Source organism: Dasypus novemcinctus, chromosome 6 (assembly GCF_030445035.2).
Source record: "Dasypus novemcinctus isolate mDasNov1 chromosome 6, mDasNov1.1.hap2, whole genome shotgun sequence".
In the NCBI taxonomy this organism is placed as follows: Eukaryota; Metazoa; Chordata; class Mammalia; order Cingulata; family Dasypodidae; genus Dasypus; species Dasypus novemcinctus.
In genome coordinates, this window is record NC_080678.1 from 22,564,271 (window position 1) to 22,576,710 (window position 12,440).

At 33.2% G+C, this 12,440-nt stretch overlaps 1 protein-coding gene across 7 annotated transcripts in view; it reads right to left on the reverse strand.

The window, feature by feature from the left end:
* Positions 1–12,440, reverse strand: part of ATRNL1 (attractin like 1) — an 899,374-nt gene that overhangs the window by 458,505 nt on the left and 428,429 nt on the right. For 5 of the 7 annotated variants that reach the window (XM_058298321.1, XM_058298320.2, XM_058298322.2 and 2 more), the window contains one exon: positions 1,488–1,549. The exons of the other annotated variants lie outside the window; for them this stretch is intronic. In XM_058298321.1, coding sequence (XP_058154304.1) covers positions 1,488–1,549 — 62 coding nt within the window. The remainder of the gene's footprint in view (positions 1–1,487; positions 1,550–12,440) is intronic. 7 annotated transcript variants of the gene reach the window in all.

A 12,440-nucleotide genomic window follows, 5' to 3' on the forward strand; every position in this document is an offset into this window, starting at 1 on the left:
ACATGAACTCATACGGATGAATTAGATGAGATTACAGGGAAACAGATTTCAAATGCAATTATAAAAAAGTTATTTGGAGATAGAAAAGGCTATCTCAGAAGATGGTGACCTCACTGTCATTAAAGGTATTTAGGCTTAAACTAGATTAAGGATTGGGCAAACTATGGCCCACGGGCCAAATTCAGTCTATCAGCTGTTTTTACAACAAAGTTTTGTTGAAACACAGAAACTCCCATTCAATTCCATATTATCTGTTACTGCTTTTGCACTACAATGGCAATTAAGTTTCTGCAACAGAAGCCAAACAAAACAGCCCACAATTCCTTAATTATTTCCTATTTGACCTTTTACAGAAAAGTTTGCCAATTCTTGAGCTAGATTAAAACTATGGAGAAAGTTTATATTAGGAATTCAAGTATGATTTGGATGATTAAACAAGATAGCAGTTACTTTGGTCTTTAGGAAAATGCCATCATCTATGACAGGGATAGGTTTAGGAGTTCTTTACTATACATGGCAGCCCAGCCAAGGAGGTGACAGAGGTTAAAATTTACATGCACTTTGTCCTTAAAGCTATGTGTCCTGATAAGGGACTATGTTTGCCAAGAGGAGGAGACACATTTGATTATAATAATTTACACAAGGCACCCAATGGACCAGAATATGCTGTGTACATCATAATCATGTTAACAAAATAATAGCTCTTCTCATCTGAAGCATCTAGGATTCTACAACAAATTTGCTACCAATAAAACTCAGTTTCTTCCCTAACTCCCTGTTTCTTTATTTACATACCATGGAAATAAAAATGGGTGTTCCTGGAATGAGTTTTCAGTTTTTGAGAAATTTTACAAACTCTATCTCTTTTGGAAAGACACATTGCAAATTAGCATGTTAAAAACTCTGAGAAGTCATGTTAGTTCAAAACAAACTGAAAAAACCCTATTTTACAAAATTGTTTAATTTTGGAACCCATTTTTATGAAACTACAATTAATGTTTCACATTACTAATGTACTGAGGGATAATGCTCTATTCAAAGCCACATTTAGTCACTCCAGATTACAGATCCTTGATGTCAGAAAATACATATATTTTCTCCTCTGTTACAGATTTCAGCACCTTGCTAAGCATATGTGATAATCACTTATAACTATTGAGTTGATTTAATTCTAGGACATGAACCTAATCCATATGGTTCACATATTGTTGGTTTCTTTAATTAAGTTAGGTTTTAATTACTGGTGACAAGGGAACATGAATTATCCTCCTTCCACTGAAACCACTAGTTATTATATAATAAAATAGTAAAATAATCTTGTACAAATGTGTTTCCTATGCTCTGTGGATATATTTAAGGACATTAAACTATTCAAGGTATGCAGTATGATAGTTTAAGGTTAAAAAATTGATAAATTATCTAATATATTATCAGGATATATATCAAAATATAGGCTCAACAAATTCAAATCAGTAAAAGAAAATTACCTGAAGAAGGTGACAAAAAACTGCACAAGATCCATGATAGTATTGTGTTGTGAGAATGCAATCTGAAAAAGCAAAATAAAAGAAAGTTTGAAGCTTACAGAGTCTATGTTCTCCAACAGGCATAGGGGCCTTTCATGTCATTTGTATATACAATGTTTTTTAAAAATCAAGGAAGACATAGACCACCATATTATAAATCAAATATATGCTGGAATTAAACTTCATCTATAACACTAATATTTTCAATTACAAATGATGACATTTGTGTAGGCTATGACATTAAATGGTTAAAAGAACTATCATAGAAATAACTTCAGGAAGGCATGCTAAGACTTTCTTGTGAAATGACATGATATACTAAATGTGCCTAACAAAAACAAGCAAAATGATTTTTTTTAAATCTAAGAATGATCCTATTTTTATTTAATTAATACAATTGACAATTGCTTTTAAGTCAACAAAATAAATTTCAACTCTATTAAGCAAACTTGGGGATTGTTTTTTTCCTATATACTTTTGTCTAGGGAAGCATCATGTATATATGCAAATATTTTGTAATATACCATACAGAAAAAAAAATGTCACCTCATTTTAAAATATCTTAACAAGAAATGAATTTTAAAAAATGAAACAGGCCAATAAACTAAAGTTGTTCCCATATCTGTTAAGACCATACAGATCATATTTTAACACCTAGCAGAGAACTATATCATGTATTGGTCAAGAATGCAGCATCTGAGTACAGAATATCTGATTCTGAAATCCAAGTTTTCACTTACTAGTTATGTCCACTTTGGAAAACTAATTTCTTTGGGTTTCAGTTTCCTCTTATGCAAAATGGTAATAATAGCATCTACCTCGAGTGTTAGTGGAAGGAGTAACTAAATAGAAACAAAACACTTACCACAATATCAGGCATATAGTAGGTGCTCAATAAATATTATTATACTTTGCAACATGTATAAATGAAATGGTTTACATAAGTGATTTTCCTAGAAAGCTGAAGCTAAGTCCTCAAGGTGTAGGAATGTTTTGTCTCTTTTAATAATCACTGAAAGAAATCTTTCAAAAAACTTGCAATAATATTTGAGCTTCTAGCCATTACTGACCTAAATGGTATGAGATTTCCTTCCTTCCTTGAACAACAAGAAAACTGGACAAAAATCTATGAAAAAAACATTTTCAGACTTTGGTCAAGAGGCAGAGGAGGACTATAATCCCTGAGAGAAGGAAAACAAAGGAGATGACCCTACATTTGCCCGAGCAGAGCATGGTGGTCTTGCTAAATTGAGAAAAAAGAGATAAAAGTTAAAAAAGTATGAAGTATTTGGAAGTTGTGGGGCAGAGTTCAAAGAGAAGAGAATCCCCTAAACCAAATGTTTGTAATCTCTGAGTTTATTCACAGTAAAGTCATGTATATTTTAACAAAGATCTCACAATCTGATAGTTTTAGGAAGACTGGGACAAGTTTATGTTTAAGAATTTAGATGAAATAACTCCATGACTCCGTAAGTAGATATAGCCACAAAATAAAAGCTAAGAGCAAAACTGACAATAACTAATTCATTCAGCAATAATTCCTTTTTAATAACAAGAATGTATATAAATATTAGCCTAAGAAAGTAATATCCATATTTTAAAAGGTTAAGTAATCTGCTTAGATTACACTGGAAGTCACTCATAGACACAGAAATGTGCGAAACAGAATTATTTCTGAGTATTTACAATCTAATCTTCATTTTTGTATGGAAGTTTTTAAGCTAAACTTAAAAATGAAATAATCCTAAATAACAAAATAGCTATCTTGCAAGATGCAATATCTTTGTATTGTCAATGCTTTTGAAATATGCAAAAAATAACAAAATAGACAAATAAAACAAGTTATCATTAATATGTATTATGAAAAAAATAAAACTATACACAGTTAGATTTTGTATTACACTTAAAAGGTTATTTCTTATAAGATTTTGTGAAATTTTTAGTTCAAATTTAAGATTCCCCAATGCAAGGAAGTTATACTGAGGAATATTAATGGAATTTTAAAATAAGAAATATCAGTTGTTCTTATGTAAAGTAAATAAGTACAGTCAGTTGAATAGATGGTTAATTTTTTTTGCCATATGCTTATAAAACTAAATATAGTAACATTCATTTCCAACAAGTGCCTAAGTATTTGAAGAATTATGAAGCATTTATATAGGAACCGAAGAAAGATAATTGCTACAGAAGATTGGTTATAGGTAAAACTGTCTTCAAAGATTAAAGGAGGAAAAAAATATCTTTTAATGTGGAAAAGATACAAGTGAAATTTCTCCCCAGGTGATTGTCTCTGAAAACATGCTATAAATGGAGCTTATCAAAGAAAACTGGTAACAATAACTTAAATACATGGGAAGAGAATTCTGGATAAAGAAATTAAGAACTAATTAGACAATCTCCAAAATAATAACTATTTGAAATCATAATAAAGAAAATTGGTTTGGTTAAGATAAGTTGGAATAGGAAGGTAACCATAAACTGTATTGGGGAGTATCTAAATAAAAAGAGGCTTGAATAAATTAGCAAATATATTGAAAGGAGAAACTAAGAAACAAGAAATAAAATAAAATATAAAACTATAAAATAAAGTATATTAAGTAATCACACTAAATATTAACAGACTGAATTACCCATTGAAAGCAGAGATTTCCACAGTTGCTTTAAAAGCATGATTTAGCTATACATTTTCTATAGAAAAGACATCTAGAAGTGACAAATTCACATCCTAAAAAATAAAGAAATGTTAAAATATAAAATAGGCACCTGCAAATAAAAAAATGGCATATTAATACCAAAGGGGAACTAAAAGTCAAAATAAATCAAATCAAATGTAAAAGACTTATAGAAGATGTACTAATAAATCTATATGCCCCCAAACCACAGGCCCAATAAGTAAAAACCCAATGTCCTGACATACATATGGAATTTAAGATAATAGAAGGGGTTTTGCCTATTTCAAGAGCTTGTGAACACAAAGGGTTCTTGGCAAGTTCTAAAAGATTCTGGAACAGTTTGGGTCACATCAACTTTTCAAAGCAACCAGCCAAATCTCCAAATCAGTATAGGCACCATATTTAGGAAAACAGCTAAAAGTGAAATAAAAATTGAGCAAGAAAGGGTAAACCGAGACAAAGGAAAAGAGAAGGTCCAGAGTTCCAAGGCAATCAAAACAAAGACAAATTCTTCAGCCAGCCTTCAGGGAGCCACCAGACAGGTCAAAATGCAAAACCACAATTCTTTGAGGATGAGGTAAACTTTCCTCCCCTTGGTACCAGCAAACTTTACATGAATACAAGTTGCCATCTTCACAGCAGCCACCAAGCTGGGAAGTAGGGTTGGTAAGAAGGTAAATTATTATGTCATATTTCTTTCTGACTTAAATTCAGCAACTTCTTTATTCATTAAATGTTCCCTGGTTATTGAAGGTTTTCATTAGATTGTAGAGTCCCAAAATTAGATTCTGGCAGTTTTTTTAAAACAGATACTCCATTGCTTTTGTGGAGGTTCAGAGTTGTGGAGTTCCCTACTGTCATTTTCTTCAATGCCACTCTCCCATTAGCTTTTCTTTTTTTAATGTTTGCTTTTTCTATTTTTGATGAAGCTTTATATTAAATAAATGTTACATCAAAAATATAGGATATTCCCATATGTCCCACCCTCTCACCCTTCCACATTTTCCCACATTGTATCACTGATATACAGGTAGTGGCCACAAGAGGTTCTGAGGGGAGGGAGAGGGAAGAATAGGTATAGCATGGGGGCATTTTTGGAACACTGGATTTGTCTTGCATGACATTCCACTGATGGATACAGGACGTTACACATTTTGTCAAAACCTGTAAAACTAAGAGGGACAGAGTGTAAATTATAATGTAAACTATATTCCATGGTTAATAGCAATGTTTCAATATGTGTTTATCAATTGTTAACAAATATACCACACTAATGAAAGAAGTTGTTAATGTCCCATTATCTTTTAAAACCATGTCAAACATCCTTTACTCCCTACCTGTGGGTTTAATCTTCTCTTCTTAAAGTTATCAACGGTCTCTATATTGCTAAACCCAATAATCGCCAGTTGTTAGTTCTCATTTTTTGTGATTTTTTTCAGTAGAATATGACAAAGTTAACTACATCTTCTTTACTACATTTTCTTCATGCGGTTTTCAAGATACCATCCTCTCGGATTTCCCACCTTCTCCACTGATTGTTCCTTTTGTTTCTTCTGCTGTTTCCTCCCTTTCCTCCATATTTCTTAATCAGTTCTTGGTGTGTATCTTTCATCTATCCACAATGCTGTTAATCTCATTGAGTCTTGAGTTCTTAAATACCATTTATATGCCTATAATTTCCAAGTTTATTTCTCAAGCTAAGATCTCTATTTTAAACTCTAGACTTGTATATCCCCTAGTTTCTTGCTATGTTAACTTGGATATATAATATGTGTTTCAAAAACTAACATTTCCAAACTGTACTTCCTGATCTTTCCTCAAATACTTACTCTATTCTACTGCCTAATGAGCATATAAAACCATATTTGATGAGAACATTCAGTACTGATTGCCACATATTAACAGAGACATTGATAAACTGAAATATACCCAAAAAAGGTCAACCTATATCTGGGAATTATATCTTATAAAGAAGGTTGAATGAATTGGAACTTTTACATGGACTAGGGCATTAAGTACTTCTATATATTTTCAGAGTGAAATTAAAGTCAGTCAATGGATGTTATACAGTAGTATAGTTCAATTTAAGGAAACATTTCTAATTAACAGAGTACAAAAGAATTGTTTGCCTTATTTAGTAATGAGTTCTATACCTCTAAAACATTTAAGTAAAGGCTTTATTATGGCCAGAAATATTAGAGAAAATATATATATATATATATATGGCTTTTCACCTAACTCTGATGCTCCAAGGTGTTATAATTTTATAATTGCACTCTGATACTTCACAGTGTACATAGGTGAGATAATTTTATACCCATTAATTATTATAACATTATAGTATTTAATATATGCTTGATTTATGAAAGGTTTCTTTTGTTAGAGAAAATAAAGCTACTGTCACTTAGGTACTTTGTTTTAAATAGACAGTAGATATGCTGCAAAGTCAAAGCTGATGAAAGTAAACAGTTTAAAGGCTATTTGAGTATTTAAAAATAAGCAACTTTGGGAAGTGGAAGTGGCTCAACTGATAGAGCATCTGTCTACCACAAGGGAGGTCCAGGGTTCAAACCCAGGGCCTCCTGGCCCGTGTGGTGAGCTGGCCCATGTGCGTTGCTGCCACGCACAAGGAGGGCTGTGCCATGCAGGGGTGCCCCCTGTGTAGGGGAGCCCCATGTGTAAGGAGTGTACCCCCCATTGAGCTGCCCCACATGAAAAAAGCACAACCCACCCAGGAGTGGCACCACACACACGGAGAGCTGATGCAACAAGGTGACACAACAAAAAGGGACACAGATTCCCAGAGCCACCGACAAGAATAATAGTGGACACAGAAGAACACACACACAATGAATGGATACAAAGAGCAGACAACGGGAGGGGGGAGTGGGTGGGAGGTGGGGGGGTGGAGGAGAGAAATAAAACAAATCTTTAAAAAAAAGTCACTTCAAATTCTTTTAGCAACAGCTGTACTGTATAGTTTAAGTATATAAATGAATATGGTATATACACAATATATATTTGTTGTGTGTCTCTCCCTCTGTTTGTGTACATTTATTAGTTGTGAAGGAAAAAATAAAGGCAAAAAACTTTAATTGGTTTGACTGTATAATAAAGATCTTAACTGAAACAATATTAATCTTTGTATTACATTTTTTTTAAAAGATTTATTTATTTATTCCCTTCCTTGCAGCTTGTTCCTTTCTTTGCTTTCTCTTCTCTGTGTCCATTCACTGCGCATTTTTTCTGTATCTGCTTGTCTCCCTTTTGTTGCGTCATCTTTCTGTACCAGCTCTCCACAGCGCATGGGCCAGCTTTGCCTTCACAAGGAGGCCCTGGGACATGAACCCAGGGCCTCCCATATGATAGATGGGAGCCCAGCTGATTGAGCCACAGTCGCTTCCCTTTGTATTACATTTTAATTAATGTAGCTGTCATTTCTTTTGAAATAAAGTCAGTTTAATTATAGCTTGTATTATGTACATTTTTCTTACTGTATCGTCTCTTTTCTCAAAAATCTCTTTAATTTTTAATTTTATTATTTTATTATTTTTATTCATTTATTGTTTTACAAAAAAATTAAGGTGATATTTGTCAAACAAGCAGTCCTTGTGTTATAAAGACTTCATGTGGATAAGGCTGTGAAATAGGCAAAATCAAAAGGCAAATTTTTGACTTTTCATCTCTACACGCTTGCTGTCCAAATCCACCAGTTTTATAATTCTCTTTCTTTGGTGCATGAAGATACTTTTGGAATATTAATATTTGTTTAAGATTTTGTTATTTTACTTGTAAATTTCTGATAGACATTTTTATTTGCTTCCTGCTAAATTATACGTATTGTAAACATTCAATTCTTAAAGCATCATAAATCTTATGCTTACTCAAGTAATTCTAGAAATCAAGAAAATGATTTTCATTTCTTTCAACTACATAATATGCTTACCATAGTAGGCAAAGTTAAGTAGGTAGATGTTTGTATATAGTTAATTAGACTCTAATTTAGTTGTTAAAAGCCTCTGCCACTTTAATATATTATTTAATCAATTTATGTATTTTTAAACTCTACTTGAATTTAATGTAAATCATAATTTTAAACAAGTTTTTGGCCTTGCTTTAATAGACTCCTTTAAGATTTAGGTTGCCAACCATGTTAGTATTCACATATACTTAAGAAATTCTAACTGTGATTAGATGATAAATGTATTACCAATAATCTAAAAGTAAAAGAGGAAAGTATCTATGTGTGTGTGCTTCTTTTGGAATGCTGTGGATCAAGCTCTGAGTTGATTTGCATAAGTTTCTGAAAGTGAGATTTTAGTTTGGTAACACTTATTCTTTATGGCTTATAATGCAATTGTATCTTAAAAGGAAAAAAAAGGAGGGAAACGGACTTTGGCCCAGTGGTTAGGGCGTCCGTCTACCATATGGGAGGTCCGTGGTTCAAACCCCGGGCCTCCTTGGCCCATGTGGAGCTGGCCCATGCGCAGTGCTGATGCACGCAAGGAGTGCCGTGCCACGCAAGGGTGTCCCCCGCGTGGGGGAGCCCCACGCGCAAGGAGTGCGCCCGTGAGGAGCCGCCCAGCGTGAAAAGAAAGTGCAGCCTGCCCAGGAAAGGCGCCGCCCACACTTCCCATGCCGCTGAGGACAACAGAAGCGGACAAAGAAACAAGATGCAGCAAACAGACACCAAGAACAGACAACCAGGGGAGGGGGGGAAATTAAATAAAATAAATAAATCTTTAAAAAAAAAAAAAAAAAAGGAAAAAAAAGGAAAAAAAAAATCACCACTGTAGCTGCAATGTTAATAACCTGAAAAACAGAAATCGCACAGTGAGCTTGAGTACTTTGTATTCTCATATAATAGTGCTGCTCATCAACATTTATACATCACAGTTTAAATTAAATTAAAGTAGATTGAATCTAAATTACCTGTTCCTGAGTAAAGGGGATTTGGTAATTCACTATTAAGTCAATCTGCAAACTTATATAATAATTTAGATTAGATTTTTTTTTTATGAAATGATGCTAGAAATCAGCCTTCTCTTTGCAATTCTAATTTCCAGTCTCTACTAGGTGATATCACCTCACTAATAATGGGTAAGTTATACAGAACAAAATAGAAATTGAATGGAATCCCAATGCTGATGTCTGTAAATTTTTATCACAGATATGTCAGCATTTTGAACATATACGGGTCATTTAAACACAAAACAAGATAAAAGCTGCTAGTGATATAGGTATTGAAGTAAAGAAGATCTTGTATGTGATTTGAAAACAAAGGTTATCATAAAAATGTACTGATAAAGATGTCCTTATATAATTTTCTTAAACTACTCTGACACATTATTATTTGTAGTGGTTGTCTTACAAATTGTTATAAATACCAGAATTTTTCATGTTAATTTTCAAGTGTACTTTTCCTATTCTTTTTTTTATATTTCTTTTTTTTATATTTCTTTATTTTTTTAATGTTACATTCAACAAATATGGGGTCCGCATATACCTCCCCACCCCCCTCACCCCACTCCTCCCATACAACAATCTCCTCCTTCCTATTCTTTTAAGCTTCTTTTTTTTTTTTATTATACCAAGCTTGGCATAATTTCAGGAAGTGATATTAGAAATTTTTAATCAATTATATCAATCACCTAAATAGCAATATATATATAATACTTTAATCAGAAAATATAAATGAGATATATATTAATAAAACAATGTTTAAAAAATATTCTTATTGAAGGAAAGTAAAAGAATTTATGATATCTACTAGATAAGATTGGTTATGATAGATGCAAATGTTCTGTACATTCAGATAAAGGAGAAAAAGTATCAACTCTGGGAAAAAATACAGAATCACTCTGCCTTTCTATTTTTTTAAACAAAAAAATTTTATTTATACATATTAATAAAGCAAATAATCCAAAGTGTAAAATCAGTGGTATGTGGTATAATCACACAGTTGTGAGTTCATCACTTCAATCATTATTAGAGCCTTTTCATTATTTCAATAATAATAATAATAAACAAAAACCCGACAACAAACAAACAAGAAAATTCCTCACCTTTCAATCCCTCTTGTTTCCCCCTGCTATACACACCTATTTCTGGCTATTCTTGCACTATTATTTATTTATTTATTTATTTATTAAGCAGTTTTACTGAGACATTCACGCACCACATGATCTATCCAAAGTTTATAATCAATGGCTTTTGTTATAATTGAAATGTTGATCTTTCTTTTTGGAATAATGAAATTTTTCTAAAATTTTTGAGATGAATACCTTCCTATTTTAACATCTTCAAAATATACTATTCAGTCTAAAACTGGGGTTGGCAAATTATGGCCCCTAGGTCAAATCCTGCCTGCTGCCTACTTTTTGTAAGTAAAGTTTTACTGGAACTCAGTTACACCCATACATTTACTTATGGCATATGGCTACTTTTAGATTATAATGGCAGGGCTGAGGAGTTGAAACAGAGACCATATTGCTTGCAGAGCTGAAAATGTTTATTAGCTGGCACTTTTAAGGAAAAGTTTGGAGATCCCTTATCTAAACCATCACTACAAATGGTATTCAATATAAGAAGTAAAATTGTTTGAATTAGATGGCATAAGTAAAATCTGGTTTTCTAAAATTCTCTTGTAAAGACCATTTTCAACCTTTTTCATTTGTAAAATAAATCTAAGTAAAGAAGTTCTTCTACTTTGTTTTAGAAGTAATTTTTAAAAATCATTAATGGTCCTGTAAGTCTAATTCAGCATTTTTGAAAATTTTTTGGATTGTTTTTAAATATCCACATAATCCCAATACATATTTTAAATAGTTGCTATCATAGTATACAATGATTCTGTAAACGGCCATTATTTTTATATCTGCAATTTTTTCTGTCTCAGTATAATTCTCATTATTATTTTTAATACTCAAATAATTTTTCATCAGGTCAAATACTTGCATTGTCTTATTTTGGAAATTTGGAATTATTTTTATTTTTATTAAAAACACTGCAGGGAAGCAGATGTGGCTCAACTGATAGAGTATCCGTCTACCATACAGAGGGTCCAGGATTCGATCCCCAGGGCCTCCTGACCCATGTAGTAAGCTGGCCCATGCCCAGTGCTGCCACGCGCAAGGAGTGCTGTGCCATGCAGGGGCGCCCCCGTGTAGGGGAGCTCCACATGCAAGGTGTGCGCCCCTCGAGGAGAGCCTCCTGTGAAAAAAACCACAGCCTGCCCAGGAGTAGCATTGCACACACGGAGAGCTGATGCAGCAAGATAACGCAACAAAAAAGAGACACGGTTTCCCAGTGCAGCCTGACAATGCAAGTGGATGCAGAACACACAGCAAATGGACACAGAGCAGACAATGGGGGGAGGGAGGAGAAAGAAAGAAAGAAATCTAAAATAAAATAAAATAAAAACAAAACACTGCAGTCATAAATATGTTTGTACACCTCCATCTTTTATTTTTTATTTATATTTTTAGAGCAAATTGTTCCAAATTAAATTATGGAATTAAAGTATATTCACAAAGTTATGACTGAACATTGCACCAGACACTACTCTAGGCATTTTATACAGTTTATCTGTTATTCCTATCCTATGAATAGATGTTATTATCAGAATTTTATAGATGAAAAAACAAAATAATTTGTCCAATTTCATACTAAAAGCAATACATTTGGGATATTAAGCTAGGTTTTTGACACCAGGTACCATTCTCCCTATCACCAAGATGCCTTGAATTTTCTTGATTTTATTATTAAGGAGAATAAACACTGTTTCATTGATAAAATATGTCGATTGTCCTTCCTATTAAATTTCTGTTCACTTTCTGTGCATTGACAATTTTATACACCCACTTGCACAGGCACACACAAATAACATATCAGTATTAATGATGGTTCTCTGGGGAAAGTTTTTCTTAGAAATAGCCCCTCTTACAAATTTAAACCCAAAATAGAAATGTACTAAATTTAATATTTTTTTTTAAATTTAGTGATACTTTATTTGTTGGCAATTTCACTTAATTATTTCTTCTAGAGGCTTATTAAGAATGTCTGCTTCGGGCAGTGGACTTGGCCCAGTGGTTAGGGTGTCCGTCTACCACACGGGAGGTCCGCGGTTCAAACCTCAGGCCTCCTTGACCCGTGTGGAGCTGGCCCATGCGCAGTGCTGATGTGCACAAGGAGTGCCCTCCCACGCAGGGGTGTCCCCCGCATAGGGGTGTCCCCCGCCATA